This window comes from Alosa pseudoharengus, unplaced genomic scaffold (assembly GCF_046254945.1).
Source record: "Alosa pseudoharengus isolate Yale_2024_CS ecotype anadromous, Long Island Sound unplaced genomic scaffold, YU_APseudo_1.1 YU_APseudo_1.1_scf_11, whole genome shotgun sequence".
NCBI classification, from domain to species: domain Eukaryota; kingdom Metazoa; phylum Chordata; class Actinopteri; order Clupeiformes; family Clupeidae; genus Alosa; species Alosa pseudoharengus.
The window spans coordinates 28,857,123-28,873,434 of record NW_027468576.1 but is presented as its reverse complement, the minus strand read 5'-3'; the positions used below and the strand labels follow the sequence as shown (position 1 = coordinate 28,873,434).

The following is a 16,312-nucleotide window of genomic DNA, read 5'->3' as shown; positions in this document are numbered from 1 at the left end:
TGTGTGCATAACCTGTGCACCTGCCTGTGTTATTCTTCCATTAATTGTTTTTTAAATTAAGAATTTGGAGGCATTGCACAGTGCTTGAGTTGCAGTTCCTTGCAGCACAAGACTAAACCTCTGAACCCCTAGCCGTACTGGCAGCAAGCCAAACATTTTGAACTGAGAACTGAAAAAGACCACTATTCAGTTTGCATAAGACAGGAAATGTAATGATAGTTTAACGGAGTCTCTGAAATCCCCTTTTCCTTTCAAACTTTAGCCCATTAACATCAACAGTATAGTCATTATGAACTCATACTTCATCTCTCTAAATCCCCACACCCAGAGTGCCTTCCATGTCCTTGCTGTTGCCCTGGACAGAAAACACAACAGAAAAACAAAAACAATGGGTGTGGAAAAGCCACTGCCCTCAGACAAGGAACGAAGTTTACTCAAGTGTGACGATACAGTACTGTCAAGAAACTCATCTATCAAACCAATTGAGACATCTCGAACACATGCGCACGCACACACACACACACACACACACACACACACACACACAGACAGACAGATTTTCTCAAGACAGATTCAGTTCAAGTTATTTTATTAAAATAAAACACTTCATATAGTTTATTCTACATGGAGAGTGGACGTTTTTCGCCTTCAACAAAATTCCTCAGAAACTGTATGGGATATGGGAAGAAATGTATTTTCTAGGGAAAAGGTCTTAATAGACATGATTGGTTTTTCCATTACACAGATCTTTATAACGAATCTCTGAATGAGGAATTCAGCTTGACAGACAATCAACCACAAACTCCCAAAATGACAAATGTTTATAGATAGGCGAGGATTAAAAGTACTCTTAGCATGTCAAAAAAACAACAGGGAAGCTTCAGGTAGGTTTGTTTTAGTCTGAGTCTGTTCTATTACTACACCCCCCCCCCCCCCTTTGGTCTTTGACATACCAGGCTGGAAGAAACACATGACCTGCCTCCAAACTACAGCAACTCATCCAACTAAACTTTTTAGCAACAAGCTTGGACAGGCCAGACTGCTCCCAAAACAGTCAGTTTTGTTTGAGACCATTTAAGACAGTTTTGTTTGAGACCATTTAAGCCCCCCCCCCCCCCCCCTCTGGTATTTTCAAGTTTAGTCATATTAGGCCACTGTTACACTTGGGGGTGATATCTGCAGTCTAGCATACTGTTAGTTCCTTTCCTTTAACACTTCAGAGTTGCAGGAATGCCAGTCATCCACCAGGGGGCACTATGAACAAGCTGTGGTTAAACATTATTGGGGGGACAGCAATGCACAACCCACAATAGCAACCGAAGGAGCAGCCTTGGATGCCAAGACAGGAAAATCCCACGTGTAAAATGTACTCCAACATACTGAAACACTCAACTAACCATCCATGCGTGATAAGGCCGTGAACAAAACAACACACGATAACAAATACAAACAGATGACTGGAATACCACACCCCGTGACTGCATCAATGACACAAACCGGACAAGTTATGTATGGATGACAAGGGTTCACACAGAACTGAAAATGAGACCATGAGAGACAGATATGGAAACCAGGAGTCGTCCTGTGTGCTATGCTCTGGCATCTGCAGCATGTATGCATGTAATAGAATAGAGGAAAGAGATTACGTGTTGTGATGACAGTGCAGTTTAGTCCAACTGGTGCGCAGAGCTGTGCATCACAGCAGCAGACTGCTAGTGGGCAGCCCCTGTGTGTCGATTAAGGCTTTCGTACTGACCATGTTCATGTCCTCTCAGATCCACACAATAGCCTCGTCTGCTTCACCTCTCCTCTGTTGAAATAAATACGATGACAGACTCTTCTCTTTTTTTTCTTCTAGCAGTGTACGTCCACACATGCTTCGTGTGCAAACGGAAAAAAAGAAAATCCAAACTCTAACTCTAACTAAGTGCCGTCGGGGCGGAGACAGGTCATCATCTGAGCTTGGGGAAGATTCGGATGAAGAGGATCATGCTGATGAAGGTGAAAGACACGAGGATGAGCATGAGCCACAGGAACCAGTTGACCGACTTCTTGGCGTGCTGCTCCAGGCGGTCCGACTCGGTCTTCAGCTTCTCGAAGTTGACGTCCGCCTGCCGCATAGAGTGGCTCAGGGTCTGAAAGACACAGAGTAGCCAATGGTCACTGCTGTGATCTGTGATCTTTAGTCCAGGCTTACAACTGAGCTTTCATAATGCACCTTAGTACATAAAATGCCTAAAGAACATAATGGACGATTACAAATCTAATATAACAAGTGTCTCTTAGTGCACAAAACTCTCCAAAATGTTTTTCACAGTGGGTAGGACTCGTCAGAGCAAGGAAATAGCATAACATAATTGCAAAAGGGTTCTCCAATGTTTTCTCGGTTAGCCTTCTAAAATGATATCAGATTAGTAAACAGAATGTGCCTTTGGAACATTGGATGAATGGTTGCTGATAATGGGCATCTGTATACGTATATAGATATTGCATTAAAGATCAGCCATTTCTTTCTACAACAGTCACTTACAACATTAATGATGAAAACAAGGACATTTCTAAGTGACTCCAAACTTTTGAATGGTAGTGTATACTTAGCATTCAATGCAGTGCACTTTTGTCTATTTAAGTTCAATGACAACTCATGTAAAATTAGGAATAATTAATTTTCCTCCTCAACTGTGACATCCTACATCTGCTTAGCAACCAATAAACATCAGCTCAGACCTACAGCACTACTGCCACCTTGTGACTCAATTTAATAGCCTCTCTGCCTAAAGATACAAGTTTCTTACCGTGGTCAAGAAACTTCATTAGCATGATTTTTCTACAGCAGTTGACTTAATAATCTACGCAATTCTTATCTTAACAGATATTTTTTATCACACTTCAGTGAAACACAGCAATTGAGAACATACTTTTAGACATACCTAGCAGTGATCTTAAAATGATATGCAGTATCTAATATTACACAGGAATCTTATGTTATGGTGTTTACCTCACCCCACAAATCATGAAAGACTGCCTTGTGTGAATCAACTCTTATCTGAATATACCATCTCACTGTCTTTTATTATGGTCTATACCTTACACAGCTAGACACAGCTTTTTGTGAGCTACAAAGACAATCAGCACAATGTATTTATTTGGAAGTGCTAACCTGATTGTCTTGTTTGATGATGTTCTGCTGTGCCAATGTGTTGTTCTTCAGGTTGCGGGCCAGATTAAGCATGTCCTCCGCCAGTTTCTCCTGCAGGTTGTTGTGGTGCTGGAGGATGGCGTCCAGCTCAGTGGCAGACTGTCTCTCATCCAAAGGCACTGCTCTAAGAGAAGGAGAGGGATGCCTCAGAGATCTGGCAGATCTGCTGACACCGCCAGACCTAGGGTGCTACTCAATTTCAATGACTAGGGCAAGCCACTATCAAGGTCATTCAGTTAAAAGACAGTGCCCCAAAGACTAGGATACTATTTAAATATATTACATGGCAACTACCTAAAATGAGTCGATTTTTAAGCATGCCCATAATAATGCTGAACTACAACAAATGATCCCACTATAAATGACATTTTGAACCACCTTATAAAGGCATATATTTGTGAGATCTGTGAGACAACTTAGGTGTTGATAAAGTATATCTGTATGATTAGTAGGCCCTACATGCACAAAAATATGGCAGCTAAACCAATTCAGCTCAGAAAATATGAGGAATTTACCTTCTGTGTCGCAGGTCTGACTCAGGTGAATCTATGCAGAAAATAAGTAGTTTGTTACAATTAATATTTTGCCCAATAACCGAAACACTGGGTTTACAACGGAAATGAGAAAATGAAAGATGTTTACCTGTGACCGAGGACCCCTATGGGTAAATAAAGAAGGAAGAATGTGAAGTTCATATCAGGAAAGCAAAGACATCAGCAAACTAAAAATCACAATCTGTAAGGTAATTCCATCAGGCTAAATTTCTCTACTTTCTAGCTATTGACTTTGCACCATTTTTGACAAGGGCTATGGTTGTTGGACCAAATTCTGACCAGATCACATGTAGAGTTAAGAGTGTGGTAGTACAGGACAGGAGATAAACATTTTAAGAGAGTAACTAAAGAGGAATGTAATGGTTACTTCACCATTATATTATCTTTCGGTTTAGTGCACATGAGTACCCCAGCAGGGTGTACTGCAATAGTGCCTTCATTTCAGGTGCAGCTCACCTTCCCCATGAGCTCACTGCGCATTTCTCCTGCGCATCGGGCCTTGGTCTGCATATGAACCGTCTTGCTAGCAGGCATTCTCTCATTGGAAATAGTAGGGGTCCTTCCTGGGGCCAGGAACTGGTTAGCCAAAGCCTTTTCGGCAGTGGAGGACTACACAAAAAAGCAGAACATCCACTTTGTCAAGGAGAGAAACACTTATGTTTAGTGTTTTAGTTAACTGGGACGGATATACCATGCTTCCAATAATATAACTGTTCATTTGAGTGCTGTACACTGTACACATGTTCAAAATGATCTTGTTACTTGGAGTTTACAGTTCTGTTAATGCCACATGCAGTTTCAGTCGCATCTCCTAGACTTCTACATTGGTGGCCATAAAAACAGCCTACAAGACAGAACAATTAAGATGCTTCTCAATATTTATATGCGTTTTTTCTGACCATTCCTTACACTTTAATGTTGTACATAATGTTTTATAAAGCTTGTATAACTAACCAGTTTTTCAGCTTCCAACAGCCCCTTTAGGAAATCCACTTTTCGAGTGTAATCTGTTAAAACCTCTGGAGTTGGTTTGCTGAAAGGTGTAAGAATTCGTTCAGATTTTTGTAGTCAGTGCAATTCTACCCAGTTTGTAAGGATGATTGTTGATAGATGATTTAATTAAAAAGCAAGAAGACAAAAAAATGCACCTTGGACTTTTCCTCAAGGCCACCAACATTTCTTCTAGCGCACCAACATACTGAAAGGGAACGCATCCAGATTGCATCATTCTGTAAACATGACTGCAGCAATGTTTGTCCCTATTTACAGACATAGCCTATACAAGCCTCTTAACAGCATTGTGACATTGTAAAACGCTTACCTGATTAAAATGAAAAAGCTTTAAAGAGTTTAATGTGAAGACAAAACAGCACGGGTCCTGAAGGCGTGATCTAGGCTACTGCTCAACATTTTCAAACCAATCACCTGGCAAGCTACGTGTTATCCATCTAATTCCTACTAGCTAAATAAAAAAGAAAAGCACGGGTCTATTCATGACTTCTGGATGCTTTGTCAAATTGTGAACATTACAACCATTCCTAGTTAACATTGGTTAGCTTGTTAGTCAGTCTTTCCATGGGGAGAGAACAACTTGAACGTTAGCATTAAGTTTATTCATGTTAGGTATTGTCGAGTGGATCCCAATCAAATGTGATTTCAAGGAAATGTAATCACAACATATGATGAAAAGAAACACTCAAACGCTAAGGTTACATCTAGATATTATCATGACATTGTTTCAGGGGGGTTGATAGCAGTACAGATGAGAGAAATGCTAAAGGCATTTCCGTAAATATAAGGATAGACACCTTGGTTGCGTTGCCTATATCAATAACACCACATTCCTAAAATCTAATTTGCTACTTGAAGTATACTGAAGACTTGCTGTCGCTGTAATGTTACACACAAAACAAGCATCAGGGACACCAGCTGCACCCGGCTGTCAGATTCAGGTGCTGACGACGTGGCTCAAGCTTGCTTGCTACGTTCCTAGTTAGCTGAGTTAGCACAGAGTAGATAGCAAATGGGGTTAGCTACTGAATATAAAAACGTCATAGTCTGACAACCAAAATAAGCACAAGTAGATCGACTGCACAGGGATTTAGGATTACCTTCTCAAGTCTCCATTCCGTTTCCCCTCGCTTTTCTGAAGCGATTGATTCGCACCGCGACAATAACCTAATAAAATTTATTTCAAGCCTAGACGCCGCCATGTTTGGACCTGCCGAGTGTCGCAAGGATTTTACGCAAGAAGATTCTGAGGGGGTTGGTCTTTTTTCTGCCTTTAGAGTCCAGTGCATTGTGTAGCCTATTATTCCCGCTGGATTTTTATGTTGGAATGGATTTTTTCCCCCCTTCAATTGGCTTATCATGGTTATATATGGACATTCTTCTTTGACTTCAATTTCTTACCTACCATTTACACAATGTGGTGATGCAATTCATGGGTTTCATCAGGTCCCTTTCCACAGGTGTATTAATCAATCACCATGCAGTCTGCATTGATAATTAAGGTGCTTGATTTTATACACCTGTGGAAAGGGACCTGATGAAACCCATGAATAGGCTACTAGACACTGCACACAAGGGCTTGTTTCATGTTTAGGCCTAATAACAATCATTTTGACTTGTTAAATTTAAATGTTAAATATTACATTGCAATACAAATTAACTTTACATCAACGTGCATAGCATATGCCTATTTAACAATACCAAAAGACATAAACATATATTGCATTAGGGGACACATGATTCTGGTACTCATGCAGGGCTAAACGAGTAAACATCTTTTTTTCTCTCACAAAAACGTGATAAGTGTAGGCCTACTCCATGAGTTTGCATTTTAAATATGCATGAGTTTACTCGGCAAATGTGCATTTAGAACATAGGGGGCACTATGGAGGCTAAATGCGTTGTAGGCTACAACAAATAAAAAGTGTCAGCGATCGTAGCCTATAGCATGTTTTGCAGTCAGAATTAGGGGGGGGGGGGATAAAATAATCGACAAAACATAGGCTACGGAGATTAACAGACATCCCAAGTCTCCCGGAAGTTCCGGGAGTCTCCCGCATATTGATAGCGGCTCCCTGACGCCCGCAAATTAGATCAAATCTCCCGGAATCTAGAGTGAGCGATCAAGAGCGCGCATGCGAGACCACATGTGCATCTGAGTGTAGCGCGCACACGATGGGAGGGAGGGAGGGGTGGTGCGTGTGTGTCTGAGCGCATCCAAGACAGAGATCCTGATTGGCCTGTTTCGCTAAATCAACCAATCAGTTTTCAGTGTAAGCGGGCTTCTATCTCTTTTCTCCCGAACTTAATTAATCAGTTCAGTGTAGGCTATAGAAACAGGAGGGTCATGGCAGAGTCAGTGCCTCAAAAAAAGGAAAATGTAAGACCCATTTCAAAGTGTAGGCTACCCTTGTCTCATAAGAGTAAAACATAATGATGGACCTAGTCTTGCACCCTGCACTGTTTGTAACAGTGACTTTAGCATTGTCCATAGCGGGTTAAATGATTGCAAAAGACATGTTGAGATGAGTTTAACAATGTCAATTCATGTGCATATTATTCAGGCCTATAGCCTACTAGATGGCTAGTTGGCAAGGCTACATGAAAAGACCAAACTACCAAAATCTACACTGTAAAAAGTTTAACGTAAAATTTACAGCAACTTGCTGGCAGCAAATAACCAGCAAGTTGCTGTATTTCACTCTACAGTACACCTACTGTATATGAAATCACAGTACCTATGCCTGATACTGTAAATGCAAACTACAGTAGTACTACCAGTGCTGTAATGTATACAGCATTGAATTGTCTACCGTATTTTTAATCACAGTACATATGGATCATACTGTAACTAAGTACAGTAGTAATACCAGTGCTGTAATATTATATACAGTAATTGTGGGAAATTCATATCCTGCTTTATCTACAGCCAGGATAAATTTGGCTAGGCCTAGGTATGGTTTAGGCTACACAAACTTCCATAAATAACCATTGACAACTTGTTATCAGTTTGAAAAGCAAGTACATTTATTCACTTTTTTCCGTTTAGAAATTCTCGTGTGCTGCATCCTAACGTTAGACCAACGGTTGCAGTCAGCCTGATCCACCACCAGTAGCAGAGTGAAGCAGCACCTAGCAGAAATAGAGGAAGAAAAGATAAATAGTGTTAGATAACAATGTTCAACTGAAACTGAAGGCTACTTACAAGTGAAACTTTAGAATAATCATTTATATATATATACTGTATGTTTTTTGAGTTTACTGTCAAAATGCCAGGCTGAAGAAGGTGTTAGCATAACTCAGTTTCGCAAGGTATATTTAACGTTAGCCAGCTGGGTGAGCTCATTGATGATGTTTGCTTGCAGCAACAGCCATTCGCGCTGTTCGTCCGAACAACGGTTAATGATAGTCAGATGTGACTTAAAGTTAACTTATATCAATATTGCTAAAGTTCGCCTATTAAACTCACAAAACCGTACATGATTACGGGGAGTTAACGTTACATAAGTCAGCTAAACCTCCACGTTAACTTTAACCAGCAGCACATCATCTTCAGCCTAACATTTGTGACAGTAACATACTAGCAGCTAGGCCTAGCACTACTAGTGAATGTTTTATATAAATGATATGAATATAATAAACTGTAACTTACTGAGAACTAAGGTAGGCCTAATATAAATGAGACTGCCATAACGTTAACGTAACATAAAACATTAACGTTAATGCCACCGTCACAGCAACAGCAACTATGATAGCTAGCCTAACGTTAGCTGCTACTTACTTAGTTGATCCAACAAGCATGGATGAGTTGTAAGTTAGACAGTACAACGTACATAGACTGTACACATGCCCGAATTTAATGTAGTACACTTTCACAATGAAACATTAACGTTACATAAATAAATGCTTGCTTACCATTAAGGTGGAGCTGCGAACTTGTCAGAGTGCTGAACACCGTTGGTCTGACTGACTGAACTGTTGCTCAAAAATGATCTCCCGCCCGACAGTTCAAACGTCGTCGCGCGGTGCACGTTTCAATCACCACGTCAAAATTTCCCAGTAAACCATAAATCCATGCCTTTTCAATATCTTTTCAAAATGATGATTTGGATGGAAAATCAACATAATATCAATGTCACCTTGCTATCTGGGAGCTTAACTTTGTATTTATGTGCAAAAAGAAAACAGAAAACCCCAACTGATTTTCCGCCATGTTTTTTCAAAATTTTCAAAAAGCTGACAAGTGAGGGAGGAGTCAGATTTATTACTGTGTTATGATTCGCAGCAAATTTTTATTACTGTAGTTTGACCATTTTTGACCATAATTCATAGCGAAACCACAGCAACATACTGTATTCACAAATACAGTACACATTTTCCCCAAAAACAGCAGTGATGCTGTGAAAATCACGGAATCTTGTTACAGTGTACATATTTTATTTTCACAATTTATATCTATAGGCCTTCCTTATTTGTTGTCCTGACTAGACATTATTGAACATATGAATCTTTTTTTTTTTTTGGGGGGGGGGGGGGCTTCGTGATACCTCCCTGAAATGACTTTTTGGAGGTTGGGATGTCTGCATTAATCCTAAATAAACTAGGCCTACTGTATTTTTTTGAAAGCAGCTTGAGGTCGGTGCTCATGAAAGAAGAATAACTGAGAGACTCTATTAGCAAAATCTTCCCCAAGTTTCTCAGGTTTTGTTCCCACATGAGGCGATGTTCTCAAGGACCTTTCCGCTGGGAAAATGCAGCATATGCCCGAAAACACCGTACAAAGTGTCAACAGTTTTAGGCCATTGCATCTTGTGTGACAGAGGCTCATCAGCTTAGTTTTCATTTCTTCACCTTGGAGATTTTCATCCAATTAGTGTTTTCCAAACAGGTATACTAACAAAATCCAAGGCCTATGTCTAATAATGAGGCCTGTCCTTTTTTAAACCCAGCATTTAGATGAACTAATGGCATTTATTTTGCAGTCAAAATTGTTAGTAGGTAGACTTATACTGTAAGTTGAAAGATGGGCACCAACATATTTAATCACTGGCATAAAATAGATGCAAAAACCTTTGTCTTCCAATATTTTGTGTATGTTGACAATTAATCATAATTTTAAAAAAAAGAGTCAATGTCAAAGAGAATGTCAAATATACAACATATTTTATTCATTTTAGCAAATAGAGAATTAATATTTATTGCATTAATAAGACCACATTGAATGTTTCTGTTTCTTTTGTGTTATCAAATGCTACATATAACCTATTGAATTTCATGACACTTCTTTTAATTCATCAGCGTTTTCTTTTCTTCGAGAACTTCCAAGACAAGGTAGTTTCCTTCCATACTTGTATGCGTAAATCACTATTCCCATAGCAGAAAACAAAAGTGCACCAGTGGTACCTATTGTTGAAGTGGTGAGTCTGGAGACAGTCTCCACTGAAACAAAAAGACATATTTAAATTCTTTATTACACTCAGATATTAACACACACACACACACACACACACACTAACTTTTAATGGATGTGAAATTTCAGTATCAGTTTCAGCGGAGGACTATTCAACCAACTAATTTACCCTCTTCATTAAAGTCCTGAGAAAATATTTAAAAGTTTGTAATGGAAAATGTTACACACCTGCTTTCATAGCATTGGGGTCCTCTCTGTAGTCATGAGTCAGTGAAGTTGAACCTGTAAAATGGCATTCTTTTCATTTATTTTGCCATATATTGAATTAGGCGTTGAGTACTGAAACAGATTCTACTGGAAAAGTAACACCGCTGGCCCTTTACTACACAGACCCAGTGACGGTGGAATTGTGCATGGGGGCAACACAAATGATGAGAAGGTACAGGAAGATCACTTCTAGCCACTGCTGGTCATGGGGTGAGTGAGTGCCAACAAAACCCCAACATGCAGGACAATGTGGGAATGTTTGCCAAGGTTTAAGCCTGGGCACAAGGTGACATTTTGCTACTTGATCTTTCCAACACCCCATTTCCTCTGCTGCTGGGAATACCTCGCTAGGTTTAAAATCAGCGAAACTTTCAGTAAACTCTTGCCTTGTTCTGGTAATTCCCCCAGCTATAAATGTCTTGTAATGAGGCTATTGTACTTGTCTTATAGCCTTCATGCTCCTGTCCATGCCTGTAAACTGGACTGTTTTTGGCGAAGAGAGGTTATTGCTAATTTGTTCTCAACCCCAAACTGTGTCCAGTGCTCTTCCCGCTAATTAACATTTTCACTTGTTGAGTAAACAATTCCAGGACACAACCTTTTTGAAACAGGGCCTATATGTTCCAGTCAAAACATCCAAAATATCCAGAGGTGTGCCTGTAAGGTTAATCTAAAAGGGATGATGATCTGCCTGTAATCACACTTTGAGCTTCCTGACGTGGCCCATCAGGAAAGCACACCCTTAATGGGAAGTTGCAATATCAGTTGTGTCAAACAAGATTCTTTTAAGTATTTTTTTTTCACTACATGTCAAATGTGAGCACAAAGGGGGAAAAATCCATTGCTTCATTGGTGCAGTGGGACACTTGTGTTAACCACCTCCTGAAATCTGAGAGAGAAAATGCTCCAACTCATTGACTCCTGAAATAACCTACATTTTTATGAATGAGAAAACTGTTAAAACACAAAGTCATTCCGAGATTTGAACACAGAACTTTTCTTATTCCACATTTACCATAACAGGCCTGATATGCAAATCAGGCAAACATACATTGATGTTCAATGAGTATGAAAGAATGGAAAAGGTTTAGTTAAAAAGCATCAACCAAATGTAATGTAATGTAATCCTTAACAAATGTTGTTGGTATTTGTAATAATAGCAGATAGCATGATCACACATGGTAGTTGTTGAGAAGATATTTGAACAAAGGACTCGGAGAGAGTATACCTTCCCCTCGGGGTGACCTAGTCATTGATTCAGATGAAGTGGTCTGTCCTGAAGAGACTGAATCTGGAGTTGTATCAGGATGGTTCGGCTCTGTACCAATAGCACCTAGAATAAACACGAGGTGGATTTAAGGTAGCCTACTATCAAAGTATAAAGAATAGTGATACTAATGTGCCGAAATATAGAGAAATGTACAGACTTACTCTCCCCTGGGGATGTTTCAGTTATTGACTCCACTGATATTGCAGCACTGCTGGTCAAAGTGGCCATAGTTGGGGTGTTATACTGCGTGGAGTCCACAGCTCTAATGTCTATGAATATAATACATATACGCGTACACATATTCAGTATACACATTTCAGCTAGAAACAAACATATAACAAAAATGCGTTAGTTTCAAGCACAGTATCTGACAACTCAAAAGGATCATCAGTTAATTCAACATTTTCAAAAACATATACCGGTAATTAGAACCAATTATATACTCTGAAATTAGAATACTGACAAGAATGACGATATTTTGTTGTTTTGTGTTTTATAATAACCTTGAAACTGTATTGTCGTATTTGCAGTTTTGCTAATATGCAAACTATGAACCCTAAGTCATACTGAGATTTGAACATGGAATTTTTCTTATTCCACATTTTGAATTTTAGGCCTGATAAGCAAATCAGGCGAACCTTGAGTTTAAGGAGTACTTTATCAGTATGTAATCCCTGAAAAAGGTTGTTGGTATTTGTAATAATGGCAGATGGCATGATCACACATGGTTGTTGAGAAGATATTTGAAAAAAAAGGCGTGAAAAGTCAGAATATCTAATATTGTATTGTTTGTCCTGTCTTGTTATTGTTGTATCCTTTTTTTGTATACTGTTGTTCTTAGGGTACTTTTTTACTTTTGCGAGCCCAGGGCTCCCTATGAAAACTCACCTGTAAAATAAAATAAAAATAAATAAAAAATAATAATGAAAAAAAAAGAGTAGTACCTTCCCCTCGGGGTGACCTGGTCATTGATTCAGATGAAGTGGTCTGTCCTGAAGAGACTGAATCTGGAGTTGTATCAGGATGGTTCGGCTCTGTACCAATAGCATCTGGAATAAACACAAGGTGGATTTAAGGTAGCCTACTATATCAAAGTATATAGACAGAGAAATGTACAGACTTACTCTTCCCGGGGGATGTTTCAGTTATTGACTCCACTGATATTGCAGCACTGCTGGTCAAAGAGGCCATAGTTGGGGTGGTATACTGCGTAGAGTCCACAACTCTAATGTCTAAGAATATAATACATATACGTACACATATTCAGATACACATTTCAGCTAACAAAAACATAACAAAAATGATAAAGTTTCAAGCACAGTATCTGACAACTCAAAATGACCATCATTATTATTGTATAAGAACCAATTATATACTCTGAAATTAAAATACTGACTAAAAAGACACCATTCTATTGTTTTGTGTATTACAATTACCTTGAAACTGTATTGTCATATTTGCAGTTTTTCTAATAGTACGCATGGAAACTGTGAACTCTGCCGAACAGGTGTAGTGAACTCTCTCTCCTCCTCTTCGATCTGTAGCAGACAGCATGTGGTTGCAAATATTGGATTCATCGCAAAACGTATACATTGGCCCACTCAATTCATCCTCTCCAAACAGCTTGATGTCCACTTCGTAGTTATCACTGCAGTAAACACTAACTGTGCAATTAACCTGCACAGACTGTCCAGATACAGGATTCAGAGGAGCCATGGACAACACAGGGTCAGGAAAGGCTTGAAGAAAAAAGTATAAAAACATAAAAAGTATATTACCAATATATGCCTAAAACAGTATAATAAATCACAAATCATGCAAAATCAGCCTTTTCCAGCCTTACAAAAATCAATGAAATTGCAGCATATTAAACTCACAAAAGACGTTTAGTCTGGCAGAAGCCTTCTTGTGTTGCTGTTTGCATTGTGATATACAAACATAATCTCCAGCATGATATTCATGTGTAGATAAAACAGAGAGGACAACTCCTTGTCTTCCTTCAGTTGTAGTAAAGTCACTGTCATCCTGAGTTACCCAGGAGGCATGTCCTCCAGGGCAATCTGTGGAACAGCTGAGATTGAAGGCAGAACCAAGCTCCACAAACAGCTGACTGGGCTGGACTCTTACAGTGTGTGCATGCAGAGAGGTAACTGCAACAAAACAAAAGTCAGCATAAAAGCGTAAAAACACAACTTAACTTAAAAGAATTGTACTTTATGAGATGCTAAATGAATGATCGTACTGTCATTTATGGTTTTATAATATAGGTTTAAATGTGTAGTTACCCAGCAGCACCAGTGGAAGACACTGGAGCAGAATATGATGTTGTTGCTGAAGTGCCATGTCTCTGCTGAGTGGTCCCTGTTGGGGAAGTGTGGAGAAAAGGGGTCAGGGTGGTCATTTCTACGCCCACCGACAGCCAAAGAATACTTACAAGATTCCTGTTAAAGTCTGAACAACACAGATAAATCTCGAATAGGAAACAATAAGCACACCATCCAGAAGGAAACAATGGCACTAAAACAAAGACAGCATCTCCTATGAGACAATAACAAACAATAATAATAAAAAATAACATTTCGTTTTCATTTATCATTCAACACACTCTTCAGATAATCACAAAACATATTTTTGTTTCAGTTTTTTTTGTTTGTTATGTCTGCTGTCTTTTTTTTTGTCTTTCTGTGTGCTGCCTTCTTGGCTAGGGCCCACTTTATAAAAAAAAAGATATTCTCAATGTGTTCTTTTCCCTGGTTAAATAAATGTCAAATAAGTAATAATAATAATAATAATAAAAAAACATACATTTATACATTTCCATATAAGTTTGTTTGTTTTAGGATTGTTGTCACTTCAAAGTAATCTGTTTACATTCACAGTAAAGGGAGAAGCTGCATGTGATCCAAAGCTCAAGAATGAAACACTGTAAACAGTAAAACAGTAGAACACTGAATGAAAAAAAGGAAAGTCCACATTTCCTGGGGACTTTGCCAGCATGACTGAACTTTGCTCAGGATGGACGTTCTTTCTCACGAGAGGACAGGGCTAGTGCCAGGGGTTGCAAGGAATGCAGTCACACACAGGCCTAGTTTTAATATCTTCATGAAATCTTTCAAAATGTTCTTCATTCACATCATTAAAAGCTGGGGGAAAGATGTAAGCAGTCCTAAAAGCCCCACAGGCCCAATGACTATTTGTAGGAAGACTGTATGATGTCAATGCCCATTTCAATGCCTGATTTACAAATTCCAAAGCAATTTTCACCCATTTCTTATCTAGCATGCCCACTCTACTCCAAGTGGGTTCATAGTACCTAATCCAATAATAGACAGTCAAATATTACAAAAGATGTTGATTATATGATCAAATGACCAAAATCTATGATAAATGTTGATGTTGTGTTGTGTGATGTTGTGTTGAACTCACGTCTTCAGCACTTTTCGTGTGACTTTCCTTGTCTAGTCATGTTTCATTGTATTTTCTCAACTTTATTTTTAAGTGTGGGGGAAATCAGAAATGAAGATGGGACTTATCTGATTTAGTTTATGCAAATGCTTAAATTCTTGCATGTTATTTTTTCAGTGAGGGTATATGCAACCAACCCAAAAGGGCACGTTACCCCGCTGCTCATCCAGCTACACTGGCTACCTATGGCCATGGGCGGATTATGAAGTTTCGGGCCCCTGGGCCCATCAGATGTATTAAGGGCCCCCCACTTATTGTTGTATATTATTATTATAACGTATATTATATGTGGGAGGGGGTGTTTGGGGGTCCTCCCCTTAGAACATTTTTAATTTGTTTGATTTCCTGTATTCTGGTGCATTTTGGGGATGGCCAATACTAAATTCAATCAGATTCATAGCCTACATCCTGATTTGTTGATATGGAGGCAATGATTCCCGGCAAAGGCTTGGGCTTCAGGGCCCTCTGACCGCTTGGGCCCCTGGTCCTGCTCCCACCTACTTGAATGCCCTCATACAGACATACGCTACCTCCAGACCGCTGCGCTCCTCAGACGAACGACGTCTAGCTCTACCACCGGTACGCTCAGGCCAATCCAAACTTTTCTCATCTGTTGTTCCTCGTTGGTGGAAAACACTGCCAGTTCCTACAAGGGCAGGGACATCCCTCTCCATTTTCAAAAAACTCCTGAAGACCCAGCTCTTTAGAGAACATCTCCTCTCATAGCACCACTTACAACAAGTCTTGCTGATCCTAGCACTCACCAGCCGTCTTGAACTGACATGTAACTGTTAAAAACAGAACTCACTGATGCACTTATTCTTACTGTACTCTTACTGTACTGTTTTTTAAATTGTCCTAAAATTGTTGAGAATTGCTTTAAAACTTAAACTGTTTACCATGTTGTTAGTCGCTTTGGCTAAAAATGTGTCAGCCAAATGTAATGTAATGATCTGACTTTCCATGGAATGATCTGATTCTTAGTTTCATTTAGCTTGATTTCAACTTTAGCTTTTAGTGTTTAATCAGCCTGTTTATGCCTCTCTACAGGTGTACAGGGTAATAAATGTTGACCAATCATAAAATGTGTACAAATCGTGCAATCCTCTCATGCCATACAGTTTGTACATTGATTT

General features: G+C 39.3%; 1 protein-coding gene and 2 long non-coding RNA genes across 3 annotated transcripts; all 3 read right to left on the bottom strand.

Annotated features, from left to right (window-relative positions):
• Positions 1 to 572: 572 nt before the first annotated feature.
• On the bottom strand, positions 573 to 5,993 carry use1 (unconventional SNARE in the ER 1 homolog (S. cerevisiae)). The gene is made up of 8 exons (XM_076278737.1): positions 5,865 to 5,993; positions 4,902 to 4,951; positions 4,708 to 4,786; positions 4,210 to 4,362; positions 3,842 to 3,857; positions 3,715 to 3,745; positions 3,161 to 3,323; positions 573 to 2,135 (listed from the first exon to the last, which is right to left on the bottom strand). Exons 1-8 carry the CDS (start codon positions 5,964 to 5,966, stop codon positions 1,953 to 1,955), a joined length of 777 nt encoding a protein of 258 aa, XP_076134852.1. The 5' UTR covers positions 5,967 to 5,993; the 3' UTR covers positions 573 to 1,952.
• Positions 5,994 to 7,763: 1,770 nt separating this feature from the next.
• On the bottom strand, positions 7,764 to 8,764 carry LOC143116434 (uncharacterized). The gene is made up of 2 exons (XR_012985778.1): positions 8,680 to 8,764; positions 7,764 to 7,896 (listed from the first exon to the last, which is right to left on the bottom strand). It is a non-coding gene; the product is annotated as an uncharacterized LOC143116434 (long non-coding RNA).
• A 1,222-nt stretch (positions 8,765 to 9,986) lies between these two features.
• LOC143117179 (uncharacterized) lies at positions 9,987 to 14,059 on the bottom strand. Its single transcript, XR_012985955.1, has 9 exons — positions 13,997 to 14,059; positions 13,589 to 13,861; positions 13,148 to 13,450; positions 12,836 to 12,943; positions 12,656 to 12,760; positions 11,873 to 11,980; positions 11,670 to 11,774; positions 10,403 to 10,456; positions 9,987 to 10,203 (listed from the first exon to the last, which is right to left on the bottom strand). It is a non-coding gene; the product is annotated as an uncharacterized LOC143117179 (long non-coding RNA).
• Between the last annotated feature and the right edge of the window lie 2,253 nt (positions 14,060 to 16,312).

Excerpts from the sequence above, each read along its gene's own strand:
- use1 (XM_076278737.1), bottom strand. The coding sequence starts at position 5,966 with ATGGCGGCGTCTAGGCTTGAAATAAATTTTATTAGGTTATTGTCGCGG. Across the intron at positions 4,787-4,901 it reads GCCTTGAGGAAAAGTCCAAG|CAAACCAACTCCAGAGGTTT; the intron begins GTGCATTTTTTT and ends TACACCTTTCAG. Across the intron at positions 2,136-3,160 it reads TCATCAAACAAGACAATCAG|ACCCTGAGCCACTCTATGCG; the intron begins GTTAGCACTTCC and ends TGTGTCTTTCAG.